The sequence below is a fragment of the Triplophysa rosa genome, linkage group LG20 (genome assembly GCF_024868665.1).
Source record: "Triplophysa rosa linkage group LG20, Trosa_1v2, whole genome shotgun sequence".
NCBI classification, from domain to species: Eukaryota; Metazoa; Chordata; class Actinopteri; order Cypriniformes; family Nemacheilidae; genus Triplophysa; species Triplophysa rosa.
In genome coordinates this window covers 20,797,402-20,817,411 of record NC_079909.1, presented here as the reverse complement: position 1 = coordinate 20,817,411, position 20,010 = coordinate 20,797,402, and the positions used below count along the sequence as shown (strand labels likewise).

The window sequence follows — 20,010 nt, the reverse complement described above, 5'->3', positions numbered from 1 at the left end:
AAACTCTAATCGAGAAAAAAAACCTCAGGAGAACCCAGGCCCAACCAGGGGATTCCAGTTCCCCTCTGGCAAAAGCTGCTGCCTCTGCACAAGCTCCAGAGAACTTGCACAACAAGGCTAAATAAAATAAATAAACTTAATAATAAAATAAATTATAGTTTAAGATTATCATTAATAATCTAATAGCATTTAGCAATTAGTTCAGTTTCATCTCATCAGTGTGTATGTGTAAGTGAAGTTTTTGAACAGGTACCAGGTTTGCCGGCGGACTGGGACTCCAGCTCCAGAATCAGCTGTTGGGTCTCCATGTTGAAGATGCCCATCCTGCCGTTACTGAACGCAGTGACCATGTGAGCGGGATCACTGCACACCAGATCCACAGATGATGGGATGCCCATTTCTGTACGACACAAGAACATTTAAGACTGATTGATTCCCACAGCGTCTCTACACAACTGTTTTCATTGCTAGTCTGTATAAAAATTCTTCTGTATTTTCAGTATTTTGCTTGACAACCGTTTTAACTTTTGTCACACATCAATGTCCAATGGACCGATCAGAAGCTAACTGCAGCACAAACTTCTATTTAATTCTAATATTCTCAACCCAAGAATAAATAATAAATGGACATTGAATATTTTTAAAAGCGGTCCACTGCAGTAATACCTTTACTCTCATTGAAGACTGTGATGGCCGGTGAGGTATCCGCAGCATTCCACAGTCTCACCGTCCCGTCCGCAGAGCACGACAGGAGTCGGTGATGAGCCGAGCTGTAGACCAATCCCCACACAGCATCTGTGTGACCACTCAGCGCCCCCCGCAGCACAGACGGCTCTACACAAGACATAAAGTCAGCAATCATGTACACTACGCATTCATATTACCTGCAGTCACATCTAAACAGGAACGTACCATACGAGTCATACGGGTCGATGTTTGGATTGGGAGTGTTCCAGCTCTGAATGGTTCCATCCAATCCACCGCTGAAACACTGATCTCCATTAGAACTCATCACCACACACAGAACCGGACCCCTATGACAGAGACACACAGAAGAACATCAGACATGTTTGAACAAGAGGCTCAAGACATCACGTCCGATTCATTTTCAGATTCAGATTTTGGATATGATTCGCACAAACCTGTGAGCTCTGAACGTGTAGATGGGTTCCACATCGAGAGCTGCACATCTGAACACACAAACACAGGAGAACATCAAGAACCATCTGAATGTAATAACACAACAAAAGATTCAGCAGTATTCTCACTTCTTGGTTGGAGCGGTTTTCTGCAGATTCCACATCTTCAGCGTGTGATCTTCAGACGCGGTGACCAGGACCGGCTCCACCGGGTGGAACGCCAGACCGCGGATGGAGTCAAAATGGTTCCGCAGCGTGAACTTTGGGTTCCACGTCTTGCGCAGGGCATCTTTGTTGGTGGTGATCTGAGGAAAAGGAAATATTAGAGCGGGGTGGGACGTGAAGCCGCAAACCGACGTGTTAAAATTAACTGATGTGACGCCATGAGACGATGAATGATGTCCAGTGTAAAACCCACATTAGTCAAACACAGATTACAATGTGCAGTGATACTTCAGCTCTGTGCTGTATTGTTTACTATAGTAAAATCTGGCCATGATCTGTTAACTCACATCATAAGACAGATTCTCAGCTTCATTGGCCACCGTGAGACCGGCGAGTTCTCCGAGACCCAGTTCAGTCTCCAGAGCCTCATCTGCCCCCATGATAAACGACTTTCCCGAGGAGGGGGGGAACGTCATGGCTTCAACTGAAACACACACACGTAAACACACAAGCACATGTAGCTTGTAGAGGAGTAAATGTGTCTGAGTGTTTTTAGAAATACCCTCGTCCGTGCGGCCCAGCTGATGCTCATTTAGACGGGGCAGACTCGGGCGAACCGGCGGTGCCACCGGAGGCTGAATGGATGATAAATCCTCAGCGTCACGGAGATTAGCCAACATGTCCTGAAGTTTACACCTGTTGGGCCCTAAAGACAGAAGAGAAACGCACTTTATCTAGATCTCTTACAGTCACACATCACTGACTGATGCTGTGCCAAATCCAAACCACAGTCAAATATCTCGAGAAAATAAATATATATCATAATAACACTACACAGATCTCTGTGTGCAGTACATGATTGGCTGTTAAATATTTCAATATTATGTAACAGGACAGGACAAGTGTCGAATTTTGATCAGGCATTAAAGACGGCTTCCCCTTGGGGTCTGAGGAAGATTTATTGGAGCGTAAGATTTGGCATGACACCAGTCGTTTTAAATCTGTCTGCATGGAATGACTCGCTTCAAACAGAAAATCAAAATGAAAACCTAGTAAATATGGGAAGGGCAGTGTAGATGGGCCACACCCCCTCTCAGAGCACCAATCAAAAGAGAGGAAAAACAACAGGAAAACCAACTAAACGAGTCAGTGTGGCATTGAACAAAATGTTCCACAAGAAATGAAAACGATGCAGAATGAGAGGAATGAGAATGTGAAGGAGAGGCAGCGTGACACCAGACTCCTGAATAAGAAAGGATGATGGGTAAAAAAAGACTGAAGGTAAACACAACAGAGAGGGAAAACTGAAGAAAAGACAGACACACAAACACAGACAGGTGTGATGGTGAACCACTGAAGAGAGCTGCTGGTTTTTGCTTTTTGGTCAATCGAAGAAAGAGTTTAAGAAAGAAAGTGTGAGATAGATTAGAAGAACCAGTGATGAACCGATATTTTTGATCACATCCTTCAACGGCAGATATTTAGCATTTCAGTAGAAATGAACATGAATGAAGAAACGGGTGTATTTTACTAAACCTGTCAGAACATATTTCACTCATAAAACAATCACAAGACAAACATGCAAAGAAAATAAAGTCTATATTTTAAAACATTAACATTTCTGCCATGTAAAATATTAAAATACAAATATTGAAACACCACGCTTGTATTTACTTCCTTTAAATTCCACTCACTATTACCGTAAAACAAGAGAAAAGAACTGCATTACCATGTTGAGAATTACAGAATTAAAAACAAATGAAAATGTCCGTGAGCATTACAGGAAAAGCTATCTGGGTGGTGGTGGTGTGTTTGGTTTTCTAACACAAAAATTCCCTTGACTTCTTCCTTATCTTTGGGGTGAAATGAGAGCTGGACATGATTGAGTGAGATCTGATATGGGTTCACCACTAGAAGTATAAAAGTAAAGAAAGAGGAGACGGCGAGTGAAAGAGCTCCCGGCCGACTTACTCTTCACCCCTTTCTTGCCCTTGCGCTCCTTCTTGTACTGTTCCTTGAGTTTAGAGATCAGCCCCTCATCCACGTCCCACGCCTCAGACAAAGGGCTCTTCTCTTCCTTCTCTACACGAGGGAGGGAGGGAGGAAGACACGTTACACGCCTGATGATCAGCACCTCTCTCTCATGCGGGAAACACTCGGTGGAAACATCCCATAAAACGAATGAATGATGCCACCAGACACGTAAAAATAAGATCAGACATTTAAAGATGCCATCGCACTGTTGTTTGTAATCCACTGCTCATTTGCATAATAAAGTTTTGTTGCATCCCCAGCGGTTGAAGTTGCTCTCATCTCTTATTGAAACTGTGAACAGACTTCTGTGTAAACGGCCCTAAACACACACAAACAGAGCTCACGTCATGAAACAACTGCTTGAGATTTAAAGCCATGATGCCGATCGATCCGTACAGGGATGACAGAAAAATCAGTCCAATTCTCTTCAGGGGTGTGTGTGTGTGTGTGTGGAGAAACACACAGACAGACAGCAAATCAAACACAATCATCTACAGGGACACTTGATGTGGAGCTATTTAGAAATAAACTCCCGTGAGAAAGTTTATCTGTGAGGAATTTACAAACACACGTTTCTGTTTTTATTTAAGATGAAATATCAGAGCAGAAAGTCTCACCCCAGTCAGCTCGCTCTCCAGCAGGGGGCGCTTCAGTGGGACCCTCCATGTCCTCACTGTTAGCCAGAAAATCAAAACCCTTCAGAACCTCGTCAGTGTCAAGATCATCGCTCATATCTGCTGAGGAAGAGGAGGGCGACGGAGACACCTTCCTCCTCACCATCTACACCACACACAGAGATAGAGAGATGTGTTAGTGATGACAGCTGGTGTGTGTCTGTCTGTGTTGGTGTGATGTTCTGAAGAGTTTCTCATGAAGCTGAATGTGTGTTTCAGTAACATTTACAACGCTTCCTCTCTCACATAAAGCACTCAATCATTTGTACTCGATCTGATTTTAAATGAATTCAGTAAAAGAAAACAATTCACCATAAATTCACAAAATCCTTTTACACTTGCTTCTATACATTTTTTAAGTGAAATTGTGAAATGTCATCCTGTCGTTACATGATTATCCCTGCGTACCGTTTCACATGCTAACACATCTAAAATACATCCCAAATTCAACTATGTTGAAACAAGTAAGACTTGAAGAAAACTATTTGTCGACTGTAGCTGAACTCACGGTGGCGAGCTCCATGATGGTCTTGTTTTGTCCTTCACTGTCTTCATCCTCATCTTCATCAGTGAACTCTGCAGCGGCTTTCTCGATGAACTTGAAGGCTTCGAGCACCGTGGCAGAGTCGGACATCTCTGGTTTACTGCGAGCAGAAATCCACATGCGTGTGAAACACACACAGTAAAAACAAAACTTCATATGAGCAGCTCATATCCTGAGGCTCATTCATCCCATTACTGCTTCATATTACACACCATCACTTCCGTCTGTCTCACCGCACCGCACCGCTCATGTCATGTACAGACACAGACAGATAACTGAGACGATGTGTCTTTACTGTGATATACACTGACCCCATCATGGTGTTACTGCTGTCCTTCAGTGAGGACGCTTCAGTTCCGTTCACCATGGGTTCCTGTCTCTGATCACCGGGTCTCTCTCCGCTGTCTGCTGCCAGTCCGAGCAGAGCTTTGACCCGCTGGGACTTCACATCCAGAATGGTGTCTGTGTAGCCCACCTCCTGCAGGTATCTGAAGAGGACAGAAACAAACACCAGAGGGTGAGTGAGAGAAATGTTCATGTGTGGGTTTATGTTGCGTTTGGTCAGTGCTGGAGAGACTAAAGGTTATTACACTTCAGATTGCTTATTAACTCAGCGAGAGGGCCACTTTCAATTTATATTCATACATTCTGTTAATACTTATTCAAATTAATGGTCAAACAACAATAACTGTGACACTCCTGATTTCAGCTGCTCTAACACAACTGCCATCAAGAGAGCAGAACGATCTCAAAAACACATCTCATCTCACAAAACCTGTAAGAGCACATCTGATCTCACAAAACCTGTAAGAGCACATCTGATCTCACAAAACCTGTAAAGAACGAGTCTGATCTCATCAAAACCTGTAAGAGCATGTCTGATCTTACAAAACCTGTAAAGAATGAGTCTGATCTCATCAAAACCTGTAAGAGCATGTCTGATCTCACAAAACCTGTAAAGAACGAGTCTGATCTCATCAAAACCTGTAAGAGCACGTCTGATCTCATCAAAACCTGTAAGGAGCTGTTGATCTCAAAAACACATCTCATCTCACAAAACCTGTAAGAGCACATCTGATCTCACAAAACCTGTAAGAGCACATCTGATCTCACAAAACCTGTAAAGAACGAGTCTGATCTCATCAAAACCTGTAAGAGCATGTCTGATCTTACAAAACCTGTAAAGAATGAGTCTGATCTCATCAAACCTGTAAGAGCATGTCTGATCTACAAAACCTGTAAAGAAGAGTCTGATCTCATCAAAACCTGTAAGAGCATGTCTGATCTCACCAAAACCTGTAAAGAGCATCTGATCTCAAATAAAACCTGTAAGCACATCTGATCTCACAAAACCTGTAAAGAACGAGTCTGATCTCATCAAAACCTGTAAGAGCAGTCTGATCTCACAAAAACCTGTAAATGTATGATCTCACAAAACCAGTAAGAGCACTGATCTCACAAAACCTGGTAGAGCAAGTCTGATCTCATTCAAAACCCTGTAAGAGCATGTCTATCTAACAAAACCTGTAAAGAATTCTGATCTCATCAAAACCTGTAAGAGCATCTGATCTCACAAGAACTGTAAGCAGTCTGATCTCATCAAAACCTGTAAGAGCATGTCTGATCTTACAAAACCTGTAAAGAATGAGTCTGATCTCATCAAAACCTGTAAGAGCATGTCTGATCTCACAAAACCTGTAAAGAACGAGTCTGATCTCATCAAACATGTAACCACTACAGTAATACCATTTGAAACGAATACAAAACTGTATGATCATCACATACTTGTGTTTATTTAACATCCTGTGATTTCAATACCTGTCAAATGTCTCTTTCTGAAGAGCACCGACTATGTTTGAAACAGGGAGATAGAGAGAGAAAGAGAGAGAGAGAGAGAGAGAGAGAGAGAGAGAGAGAGAGAGAGAGAGAGAGAGAGAGAGAGAGAGAGAGAGAGAGAGAGAGAGAGAGAGAGAGAGAGAGAGAGAGAGAGAGAGAGAGAGAGAGAGAGAGAGAGAGAGAGAGAGAGAGAGAGAGAGAGAGAGAGAGAGAGAGAGAGAGAGAGAGAGAGAGAGAGAGAGAGAGAGAGAGAGAGAAAGAGAGAGAGAGAGAGAGAGAGAGAGAGAGAGAGAGAGAGAGAGAGAGAGAGAGAGAGAGAGAGAGAGAGAGAGAGAGAGAGAGAGAGAGAGAGAGAGAGAGAGAGAGAGAGAGAGAGAGAGAGAGAGAGAGAGTAGTGTACGGTCTCTTGCTGTACCAGTCTCTCACCAGGCACACAAAACTCAATGAGAAGAAACAATCCAGCATTCATTCACAATTAATGCCTCTGACACGCGCACACACACACACGCACACGCACACATAACTGTAACACATAATAGTTCCCCCTTAAATCACACCAAACGCAAACGTGTTAAACACAAAAACTTCCTGTTTTTTTTTTAAACTGCTGTTGGGTCATTCAGCTTAGTGTGTTCGTGTGTGTGTGTGTGTGTGTGTGTGTGTGCTACACTTTTTTATGTTAAACATGATGTGTACACTGCAGAATAACATCTGCTTTGATATTCTACAGCTGTTATGGCAGAGGTCCAGATTTAGCAAATAACAAATGTTGTGTACAAGTGTGCGTCTTTATATACATTCAGTACATATACTATTTAAATATAGAATATAAATGACATAACTATATGTAGTACATATACTATAGTATATAAACACATACTAACTGCATTTATAAATATATAAGAAAGACATCTGATCTCTGTGTGATAAAACTGAGCTTCTGTAAGACGGCAACCTATTAGCAGCTTTTAAAAATGTGTAGTCGTGCACATCCCCAGTGTGTGTGTGTGTGTGTGTGTGTGCGTGTGTGTGTGTGTGTGTGTCTTACTGTCTCAGCAGCTGCCGGCCCTGTTTCCAGCTCAGCTGACTGTTGGGCGGTTCAGGAAGCGTCTCGTTCTCGTTGCCGTCATCTAAGGGTCAAAGGGCAGACACATGATGACAGATGTGTTTCACTCACGGTTTGTTTGCTATGGGATCAGAATTGTTGCAATATTCTGAATAAATAAACTATGATCCGCAAATAAATATAGAGAGTTTCACAAACATTTTTTAAATCCACATATGCACAAAAAGCGAACCATTAATATATGTTAGACGTTCCACAAAAAGAAATGGAATTCACAAATAAATACAATGAGATTTGCAAATAAAAAATATTTACAAATTTATTTCAATGGCATTTATTTGTAGATCACTTTCTGCACATTTGTGAATCGCTTTCTGTGCATTTGTGGATCAGTGCACACATTTGTGGATGGCTCTCTGTGCATTTGTGGATTTTGAAACATTTCGAACGTCAAGACGTGCGCACAATCCACAAATAGGTGGACTCCGCCCACTATCTACGCAAGCCAATCGGGTAACTTCCGCTTTCGTTGTCCAATAGGGCACGTTCTAACTTCAGCCAATCACGTTTTGTTCTGCACTAAGATTCAGGGAGCTAACATGGCGGCTAGTGGCGGTCTAAAATGCGTGATATACTAAGAAATGTGAATGGCCTCTTCTTTATACTACTCAGTAATGATTGTTTGTGTTTCTATGCATTGTCCTTATGTTAGTAACAAACTACTGAAACTTTTATGACTTGATAACAGCGTGCAGGGACTGTGGTGGACAATCCCGGTGACTGGGGACTGATTGGTCTGCTGCAAGCCAGCCGTTTTATTGTCTTTATGTACCAAAGTGATAAATTCAGATTTTGGCATTCGATAAAATATAATCTGTTGCCCCGATACTGCATGGGTAAGCAGCTAGTTCGCGCCGCACACTCAGCGTGGCGTGGAGTTTCAAGGTGCGCAGCGTTTGCATTGCAATGCGCACTGCAGCTGTCGGTGTAGGCTACTACCAGTGTAACGATGGCAGAATTAACGTGGCGGAAATCATCAGCACTGTGAATTTCTATGTCATTCATAATTCAAAATAAAACGTCATTTAATCAGTCATCTCTGTTTATCCCATTCCTGAATGATCTCTGCTGCTGTGGCTAAACTGTTCTGAATACTGTCTAACTCTTGCCACAACAAAGGATGTCGATCTTGTGCACACAATATATTCTCAAATTCACACAGCAACCCCAAAAGTAAACGATGTAGGCCTAGTAAAATTTGTGTTTTCGAACCTTACCATAGTAAATATTGGTATACAACTGCAGATAATCAATTTACTGTAGTTAATAAAAAGGGTTCTGGCAGTGATCTTATATAGCGTGTTATACGATATACGTCTCCATTTTTCCTTGTGCTAAATAAATCAATATTGTTGGGTTATAATTATGTATATATTGCTGCCTTTTAAATGACACATAGGACATCTTTAAAATACTGTTTATTTCATTTATTTATTGGCAAATAAAAAACAACGGGGGCAATAAGAACGCAAGGGAGGCAACACAACTCTTCTCTTCGATGAAAAAAGTATGAAGCAAAATATGAAATTGCCAAATAAAAATGAATTGAAGCTAAATGTACATATTAATGGATTCTCCATACAAATGCACAAAAGGCACTGGATATTACATGGCATTTCAGTAAAGCCCTTTTCATACAGAGATCCCGGAAAATATGCGGAAGATTTGTCCCGGGATGACGGGATCGGTTGATTTTGGTTCACACTGCCAGTGATTTTCTGGAACGTGTGCGTGCGTTCACACACATCCCAAAGACATGTGACGTGTAATGTACTGTAATGTAGTCGGGAACGTAGCGCTGTCACGGTGAAGGAATTTTCCTTGCAGTGACATTGGCTTTTTTATAGTTCAATAGCACGGTTTGCTATATTATAAACGCATTCCTTCTATATTTAGTGCCAAATAGGCCTAAAAAAGCTCCTAAATGGGGTTAGCATACATTGTTGGTTTTTAAATGATAAAGATATAAATTTAAAACAAAATAAGTACTTTTTATGTAGTCTAGTTATCGGTAAATGCAGAACACTGAAGAATGAGACGCAAGAACCAAGGTATAGCCCATCAGCTGAAGTTAAATATAAGAAAAATATGAACATATGAAAACTAAAGCAAATTGTTTGGGCTTGTTGGTGCAAATTTACAGAACCTCAATAAAAATGATAACAGAACGATGCGCAGTTTTAATAAAAAATGTGTCAGTAGCCTGTTTTTACTAGGCTACTTTAACTGCAATACAAAAGGCAATTATTTTGTTTTACATGTTTTTGTTTAGTAAAAACAAGCATGCTCAGGTAGGGTCAAATCAGTCTGTTAATAAAAAACATCGCTCCTCCACGTCGTGTACATCAAGAGACGTACAAGACTTGTTTTGAAGGTTGCTAAGCGATCAAGTTTATTAAAGTTCTCTACCATTGTAACTTTGTGTTGATCGATGAAGTCATTTAAAACTTGCTGCATTTAGAGGCGACATATTCTCTCTCAATTTCAGTTTACATGCTCGGGACACATACAAACACTCGAGACCTGCGAAGAGCACAGCGGATATTTCGGACTGTTGAGCGAATCACTGGTACTACCCTCCCACTGCATGAACTTTACTCTTCCAGAGTGAGCGAGTAAAAGGGCTCGCAAAATCTCTCTGGACCCCTCACACCCAGCACACTTTCTCTTTGAACTGCTGCCGTCTGGTCGGCGCTATAGAGCACTGAGCACCAAAACAGCCAAATAAAGTTTCTTCCCTCAGGTCATCTACCCCATGATGTTCTCCCCACTGTTCAATAAATATGTCCAATACTAAACTACTCACTTATACTCATATTTATTTATTATGCATATGTTACTGATTTAATATATCATACAGCTATCCCATTCCCTTACACAATTTGTATAAAGCACCTTATAACTTGTATATATGTAGCACATGCATACAATATAGCATCCGCTGCTCTTTTGACATATATTGTTTTTTTCATATGTGTATTGTCTATTACATATTTTTTTTTTTTTATTTTGTTACCTGTGTCTCGTCACTTGTCACTTTCAACTGTATGTGCACTGGCAGCTTCTGTCACTAAGACAAATTCCTCGTGCGTAGAGCACATTTGGGCAATAAAGCTCCTTCTAATTCTGATGTTCTTTGCGTTATTATGGGAAACTTTATATGAGCTGTTCATATGATAGTAAATGTATTATACTACTACAGTATTTCTGTGTGGGGAATTGTGGACAGAATTGTCCCACATGGTCATCTTGCAATATAGCCTACTTACGCTGCTACCACTATAAAGACAACGCTTACTATTGTTAATGTTATGGGTAGTGTTTCTTACAGTGATCATTTTTTCATGGCAAAGAGTTAGACAGTATTCAGAACAGTTTAGCCACAGCAGCAGAGATCATTCAGGAATGGGATAAACAGAGATGACTGATTAAATGACGTTTTATTTTGAATTATGAATGACATAGAAATTCACAGTGCTGATGATTTCCTCCACGTTAATTCTGCCATCGTTACACTGGTAGTAGCCTACACCGACAGCTGCAGTGCGCATTGCAATGCAAACGCTGCGCACCTTGAAACTCCACGCCACGCTGAGTGTGCGGCGCGAACTAGCTGCTTACCCATGCAGTATCGGGGCAACAGATTATATTTTATCGAATGCCAAAATCTGAATTTATCACTTTGGTACATAAAGACAATAAAACGGCTGGCTTGCAGCAGACCAATCAGTCCCCAGTCACCGGGATTGTCCACCACAGTCCCTGCACGCTGTTATCAAGTCATAAACGTTTCAGTCGTTTGTTACTAACATACGGACAATGCATAGAAACACAAACAATCATTACTGAGTAGTATAAAGAAGAGGCCATTCACATTTCTTAGTATATCACGCATTTTAGACCGCCACTAGCCGCCATGTTAGCTCCCTGAATCTTAGTGCAGAACAAAACGTGATTGGCTGAAGTTAGAACGTGCCCTATTGGACAACGAAAGCGGAAGTTACCCGATTGGCTTGCGTAGATAGTGGGCGGAGTCCACCTATTTGTGGATTGTGCGCACGTCTTGACGTTCGAAATGTTTCAAAATCCACAAATGCACAGAGAGCCATCCACAAATGTGTGCACTGATCCACAAATGCACAGAAAGCGATCCACAAATGTGCAGAAAGTGATCTACAAATAAATGCCATTGAAATAAATTTGTAAATATTTTTTATTTGCAAATCTCATTGTATTTATTTGTGAATTCCATTTCTTTTTGTGGAACGTCTAACATATATTAATGGTTCGCTTTTTGTGCATATGTGGATTTAAAAAATGTTTGTGAAACTCTCTATATTTATTTGCGGATCATAGTTTATTTATTCAGAATATTGCAACAATTCTGATCCCATAGTTTGCACACCAGTCTCTCACACCCTCCTGTCTGTCCACATTCCACTAGGACTCTTTACAGGGGTGCAGCTACAAAACACGTCACTTGTTCACCTGCGTCACGCATGTGCGTTTACATGTTGGAAGAACTCAGGTTTGCTCACCCTTCCACTTTTCTTTGTTATACATAGCATGTAAAGTGTCCATCATCATTGTCACATGTGAAAGACAGTAAGAAAAATGGACTGCAGCTTGTGTCTTGAGTTTAAAGTCAATCAATCCATGTTTTTTAATTCTGGCATCTTCTTGTGAATTGTTACCCTGTGACAGCGGTACACAGCTGCTATGCTGGTGTTGTTTGGGGAAGGCAACAGTGTGAAGTTACACATCAAGTACATGTCAAGTCCTCTGGGGTGGTGTAACGTTTACCTGAGTCGTAACTGGGTGGTTTCATGTCACCCTGATTCAGCTCGGTTCCATATTTCAGCTTGTGGTATTTTGCCCTGCAGAAGAGAGAGCATAAGAACACAGGTTTAGAGGTTCTGTTGCCACGGTTACAACACCTCCTTCTGATCCCAGCGTCGCTTCACATGTGTAGGATGAATCTATAAATTCCTCTGAATGTGAGAAGAGTTTTCTGCGGTGAAGATGAACCGACACACAATCTGATTCGATCAGCTGAGAGAATGGCTGAAATACCACGGGAAATTGCTGATTTGATGTTATTTTCAGCTTTTAGATGAGTTTACTGTGGCTTGAATGACAGAGAACACATATAATCTGAGTGAGTATGGATGATCAGTGTCCAGAGAGACAGACAGAGGAATTATGGGAAGTAATGCTCAAGTAAACTTCAAACAATCCACTTTAGCAGCAATCATTAATGCACTTCATTTAAAGTGTCTGTAGTTTATTCCACATCACAGGTGAGTCGTGTGGGTGGGATATGTCATCATCTCTTTTTGAAAGGAATGAAATATCTCACCCAGCAGGTATATTTTCTATTATAGAACATTTGCGTGGTCTCTATATTTTCATGGGAATTAAGCACATTTCTCAATCCTCATTACATTAATGAACAATATACATTTCAAGAATTTAATAGAGATAATGACAGTAGTTGTTGTGCTGCTTTGAATATTTGCAAGAATATACTCAGAAAAATCTCATTTGATTTCCAAAAAATTGTAAAAACACTGTATTACAGTTATCACATGAGAATAATACAAATATTCTTACAGTTATGATTTTGCAGTACAGTAACATACTTTGGAAGGGAAAATGAGTTTAATTGTAATGAAAATATTGTCACAATGAAAAACAGACTTCATTTTCTTAACGCAAGATATTATTTCCTTCTGTCTTTCAATTCTGGGGTGGAATATGACTTGTTGTAGGATTCATGCTAGAGTAAATCAAATATGACTTAAGGAAAATGAAAAAGAGAAGACATCATGTGCATCATTGAGATGTGTGTGTGGTTTGTGCAGACCTCTCTTGTTTTAGAGCGTACTCCAGCATCTTAATGCGTCTCACCAGATCTTTCTTCAGGTTCTCCTGGCCTTTCCTCTCGCCCTGCAGGAACGCGATCTGAGCCTACAACACACGCACACACTCGTGTTATTTTCATGACAAACTCTTTTTAATGTGATGTGAATAAAAACAATATTTTCTGGATGCTGAACATAAAATGACACACGTCCGGTGTTCTCGTTTGGGCAGTTGTGTTTTATGCAGCAGAGGTTTAATGCTGCTGTTATCAGTATCTTGTGTGTTTCTCTGGAGCAGTGAGATGTCAAATGATCTCAGTGAAGAAGCATGTTAGCCATTAAACACCTCCCAGAGATTTCAGCTCTGAAACAGACACATGACAGAGTGAACAAATCAACTTCCAGCAGACTAACACACTGAACACTCCACAGGAATCAGATTAAAGCAGCACTAAAGCAGTTTGACGTCGCACCGGACGGAACAAATCACATCACATCACATCAGCATGACAAGTTCATGTCTTAAATAGAAAACTTAACAAAGTGAAGCAGCCGAGACGCTCACACAGAGAAGTCTTTAAATCAGAATCTTATTGTGACGTCCTCCTATAGTCACCTCTACACTGATACCTGGAGTTGCCACGGTAACGGTCTCCATCACTGATCTAGCCTGCTGGTGACACGAGGGTTTACAGGACAAACCTGAAGCTTTTTCACCTTTCTTTTCTATAGTGTTCCTCTACATGACTCACAACAGAAAGACGGATTGGTTGAATCTGCTGTGGATTAGCATTGAAGTGATGCTCACACTCACAGCAGATGATGGACAGCCTGTGTGAAAAATAGCAGATGCTGGGAAACCGGATTTATCTGACGGACACATTTCAGAGACCTGGAGATGGAACAATGCAAGTACAGAGAATGCTTGAGAAACTTTAGGGTTTTTAAAACAGTCATGATGGATATTGAGTGATAGGTGTCGATTCTCTAAAGCAGAATCTAAAGCTCACCAGACAGACAACAATATTAGTGTCAAACATCAGTGCAGTCAGAACCTCTGTTTATTCAAAGTAAATATTATTATTATCTAATGGACACAACTGGTGATTCTTTTTGATAGATCGGTAAAGTATGTGATGTTCTCTGGGCTGCCGGAAGCACTCACATTAAGAATGATAACCCCAACGCATTTTATTTTTACAGTTTCACATTTTTAATTCTGTCGAAGTTTTTACATTCAGCAACTGGGAAAAAAAATCCTGAAAAGTGATGGCAACAATATCTAACATCTCTTCTCTTTATTGTTTCCATTATAATTGTGGTGTGGATTCCACTATACTTTTAAACGTACGATTTTGTAAGACCATGGTCATTTGCCAAGTTAAAGCTTTTATTGACGTTTACAGTGTCATTTTAGATCAAACAGGTGAAAATGACGGTTATTCTGTCACTTAATTTCAAATGTAATCAAACTGACTGGAGCTACCTGTGCGTTAAAGGGTTTAATGCACATCTTCCAGCCAATCAGAATCCAGTATTCAAACAGACCATGGTATAATTCAAACGTTATCGTTCTTTCTCGTCCTTGGTGTGACTGCGCCTTTACTCTTGTATTTTGTCTTGTAGTTGATTTGCTGAATCAGTGATCTGGACAGATTAACAGACAGCGTCAAACATTTACACAGAGTTCAGCATGCAGCCATAAGAAGAACGGTGACTATATACGGTAACCAGAGGTTGTGCTAGACTTTTTCATTGTCCATCATTTTGACGGACAGGCTTGTAAAAAATCCACCATAATCTATTTTTACCCGTCACTATGTTGCAAGGTGATGTTACTGTCATGAGTTGTGAGGAGAACCCAATTGCAGGCAGCGGGGATTAAGGGGTTAACAAAACAGATTTTATTATAAACAAAAACACAAAACAAAGACCCGCGATGGGGTGAAAACAACTCAACAGGATAATAATACAAACAACAGGACGTAGACTAACTGACACTAAACTAAACTAAACATTACCAGACAAACTAAACTAAACTAAACACTTACTAAGACTGACAGGACAATCCAAACAGGAACACGAGCATGGGGGAGACAGGTAAGCACAGAATACATCAAACATGGAACGCCACCAAAGACACCATATACAATGACCGAGCAACAAGACAATGAAACATGAGGGCATTTTAAAGGGAAGACAAACGAAGGGTAATCAACGAGGGCAGGTGGGAAACATTAGACACGGCAGGGAAGCAATACATGAAATGAGAGGGGTGGGGCCAATGACAAGACACGAGAAAGCACATGGAATGTCAAAAAGGTAAACACCCCATGGCTTCTCACACTAAACATAAGGCTTTGACAGACAAGGGTGACAGACAAGACACACTAAACATAAGGCTTTGCCACGACTCTGCCACAAGACCAAGAAATCCATGACAAGATAAAGCAGAGTCTTGACAGTTACATGCTGATTACCATGTTTGTGACATCATCGCTATGTACATGCGTTTACTCTCTGAACTTACTGAACCGAATACCCAATAGCTGAAGTCATTTACATATGTAATGTTTGTGTTGTCAGACATAAAATAATAATTACAGACAAATGGTTGTAATCACATCAGTAACAATGACAGGTGCTTGTAAACGCTGTTTTGTAATCCTTCATTCATTCACTTACAAGTTACTTTAAGCTGCTGTTTGGTTATGAATGTGCTGCTTCTACCGCTCATTGAACGGAAAAGACGCAGAGAGACATTTTTCCACTTACTTAAAGTTAAGGTTTATCAGAAATAACGCTAGTCGCTATCGCTCTCTGAAGGAAAAAAGTCTGTAAACACCGCACCACTGTGCGCGCCGGTGTGTATAGTAGGTTTGTTGCGAAAATCGTTGTCACCGGTGATACACGGTGTCCACCCGCCTACCGATTATACCACTGCGGCACCTACCCCCACCGTCACTTTTTATTTAGTCAGTAAATAACTTCTTTTAATCAAAGACCAAACAACAGTTGCGCGGCTGCTGCATTCAGCGCAAGCGGAACAAGTGTCACGGAAAAGATCAGCAGCAAGAGTCAGATTTTATTCATCATCTGAGGCGAGTGAAGTGCTGACTGACAAGACGATGGCTGAGGTTTTTCTAGCACAGAACATGTAGTAGAATATGTTGTCAAGAGCCGGTTAAGGTTTAATTTTCTTTTTGTTATAATTTGCAAAAGCCGGTGCTTTGCCATTTATTTAATATAAACGTTTTTCATTTCGTAATCCCTTTCTTATTTGTTTCTTATTTATTTAGCATAAACTTATTTCTTTTCGTGATTACTCGTTTTGCTAATATAGGCAACTTATCTAACGTACATGTTTTTTATTTTCGTTTCTTGATGTGTGCAGTGATTATTCGTTTTGTAAGGTCTGTGTTTAATATAAGCAAATGTCATTGTACTTTTTTATAGTTTTGTGTACTTTTATTAAGATATTGAACCCACCATTAATTCAAGCAATTGGCGTTCCCGAATTGCCGCTAGGGCCGCATCTCCAACCACCCCACAGCAAACCCTAAACCCCCGGTACAACCTGTGTTTTTACATAACGATTAACCGGTGGAAAAATTCCACCACCGCAACATCCCTAGTGTATAGCCTGATTTTTACTCCTACGCCGTACGTGTTGGTTTTCATTTACACTTCTACCTCGTTGTCCGTGTCGACAGTTAATGACCACTAGGCGTCAGTGTCCACGCGCGTGTTGCTTGTGTAACCAAGACAAGAGCCGAAGAAGATGCCGCTGGTTTGAGAAGCATTAGCAGCGATAGCGGCAAGTAAACAGTCACTTTTGTTTCAGATTTGAGATGTTAAATACAGAAGCACAAATTATTTACTTAGATAATTCATTCGGAAATGCGTTTGAGTAAACATGACTCTATCGCAGAGTTTTTTGACCTGATGGAGGGGTTCAAACATACCAATCACAGCGCTTGATTGAGTTGATGCGTTGTTACATTTTTTGAGAGGTGCGCGTCAGGCTACGGCGTAGGGAACGCGGCTCTGCGTAGGCTATGGTGTAGGTCTGACGCAGAACCATAAATTGGGCTTATGTGAGAGCACGCGAAGGCAGGGGTCTGATTAAGTGACAGATGCATGCACTGCAGAATCAGATCCAGAAACAACGCCTCAAACAACGTTATCTCAGTATTATTATGAAAAGTGTAAAAAGATTTTCAGTTCATTTTGAAACTATGGCGAAACAAATTAGACAGTGGTGAGCCGTCATAGTCTAAAGCCTTATTTATACACGTGCCTCGCTCCGCACCACGAGTCTCCACTGACTCCGCGTGGGTTTTCCTGAATGGGCGAGGCGTTTATGAGTAATGAATGGGAACCATGCGTCCTTTCCTCCGGTCACTTATGATCACGTTCTGATGAAAGGACAGGATTGGATGCTACCAACTTGACAAAAAGGGAAATTACAAATCGCTCTCATTGTAATCCGTCAAAATGATGGACGGCCTTCAGATTTTTCCGACACTGGTATAAAATCCGTCAATGACGGAGAATTTTCAGTTAACACGACCTCTGACGGTAACTGCAGCACTTTAATCCTTCACTGAATCGATTTCATCTTTTTAAAGACTTCATTATGTTGACATGTCCATACCTTAGCCATATGAATATGAAATATACTCAGAACACAACACATCTGAAGAGTTTTCAGATGATTCAAAGGAAACAACTGAAAGCATTTATCTGCTATCAAAACTATGAATATCTTACAAAGATTTGATGTCATACACAACATTCATGTAACAGACTGCTAGAAACAACAACACAACCAGCCAATCAGCTGACAGCTGTAGAAAAGCTCTATCTGCATCGGTCTGTTACGCATCGGTCTGTTAATGGACTGCGGCGGGTATGACGTCTGAAACCTTTCACACATGCATTCATGAATCTCTGCAGGGAACAACAAACCAGCCTCTGCCTCAGGCAAATATCCCATCCAGAGTCATGAGGCATTATGGGAGAATTCCTCATTTACTGGATCTGTTAATAATGTAGATTCACAGCTTGAAAAACAGTCAATTCAAGCCAATCAATAACCCAGCCTCTGTCTTTCTCTCTTCCTGGTAAATATGACACATTTTTAGGCCTTCTCTAACCGTCTCATTCACAGAGACTCCTCGACTCGACTGGGAAACAAGAGCATGCAAACCCTTCAAAACAGCTTCCGTCTCCCAACAGACTCCAGCGGAGGCGTCCCCTCCAAAAAAGGCCAGTGTGTGTTTATAAGGAGAAAGCAGAAGAAGCGAGAGTGATTCAGAGAGAGTCAGAAATAGTTAAGTGACGTTGGGACGGCCCACTCGCGTCCCCTGGGCATTTCTTGACATGCCTGCTGTCACACAACTCTGCACCGAAACACAGAAGATACTAGCTGTAAATATAGATAACTATGAATGTATTTATCATGTTTTATTCACGCATGTTTGATGGCAAATAAACTGTAAATGCAATAAGAAATGTGCTGGATTACAGATTCATCCGGTGCTTTAGTTTAAACAACACAGTTTAATAGTGAAGTGCGTAATTCTGCAGTTCTACAAAAACAAAACACAACACAAGATGACACGACGGCCATGAGGAGAGAGACCACAGCAGCGCAACCACATAAAAGGTTTTTAGGGCCTCTGGGTTTATTTTGTTTGCATCATAACATCAAGCTGCATTATGGAGTTATACTGCGGACTATATTAAAAAGGAATTGCAAACTGCATTTGCAAATGCGTTTTCTGAGTTTGAGTTTTGAGTTTTGGCAGGCTTAATACGCGACACCAGAGGAAGTGAAATGGCATATGGGGAATTGCTATTACGATTTAAATTTGGCAGGGTCGTAACTCGTAAGACACAGGTAATTCATTTGCAAATAGACTTTGCTTTTCCTTTTGAAATTTGGCAGACATTGTACGTTCGCGTAAATGCAAATGAAAACGGTTTGCATTTGCGTTTGAATTATGTCACAATTTTGACACGAACAAATAGAAAACGCATTTGCAAATGCAGTTTGCAATTCCTTTTTAATATAGTCCGCAATATAACTCCATACTGCATAACCCAATTAATGCAGTATACATCAAACGGTGACATGCATATTGATCTTGCATCCCTAATAGATTTAATCTAACATATAATAGTTCAATTCACGTTTAAAGTGAATAAATACATTTTCAGGCCGCTGTAATGAACAGAAATGACTTGAATAAAGCCGATTGAACACGTCTTGTGTGTCAGCAGTGTTTATCTGTCGTGTGCACTAGTCAGCATCTAAACAGTGATTTCATGTTGGTACACAGACAGACAGAAAGTGAGTTTAAGCGTGTGGAAGGTGTGACATGAGCAACACAACTCAACACTGTGACGGTTTAATGGTGCTTGTGCAAAGTGCAGAGGAGGAGTTGCGGTTTGTTTGTGTGGTCTGAAATGACTGAGCGTTCGACTGTTCCCGCGCTCGCAGCAGCTCTTATCTCTCGTCAGCAGTCAGACGGATGCAGACGGGGACGATCTGAGGACGGACATCGCATGAGGAAATTCTAACTAGAAATACTACTAAATCATCTATACATAATGTGATTAG

At 40.9% G+C, this 20,010-nt stretch overlaps 1 protein-coding gene across 1 annotated transcript in view; it reads right to left on the bottom strand.

Moving 5' to 3' along the window:
* Positions 1–196: 196 nt before the first annotated feature.
* LOC130570854 (striatin-like) overlaps positions 197–20,010 on the bottom strand; it is a 43,324-nt gene continuing 23,510 nt past the window's right edge. The window contains exons 2-15 of the mRNA XM_057361299.1: positions 13,385–13,488; positions 12,322–12,395; positions 7,441–7,522; positions 4,868–5,044; positions 4,521–4,656; positions 3,956–4,118; positions 3,276–3,386; positions 1,867–2,010; positions 1,652–1,788; positions 1,269–1,444; positions 1,143–1,190; positions 913–1,034; positions 667–834; positions 197–400 (exon numbers count right to left, since the gene is read on the bottom strand). Coding sequence (XP_057217282.1) covers positions 216–400; positions 667–834; positions 913–1,034; positions 1,143–1,190; positions 1,269–1,444; positions 1,652–1,788; positions 1,867–2,010; positions 3,276–3,386; positions 3,956–4,118; positions 4,521–4,656; positions 4,868–5,044; positions 7,441–7,522; positions 12,322–12,395; positions 13,385–13,488 — 1,827 coding nt within the window. The 3' untranslated portion in view covers positions 197–215. The remainder of the gene's footprint in view (positions 401–666; positions 835–912; positions 1,035–1,142; positions 1,191–1,268; positions 1,445–1,651; positions 1,789–1,866; positions 2,011–3,275; positions 3,387–3,955; positions 4,119–4,520; positions 4,657–4,867; positions 5,045–7,440; positions 7,523–12,321; positions 12,396–13,384; positions 13,489–20,010) is intronic.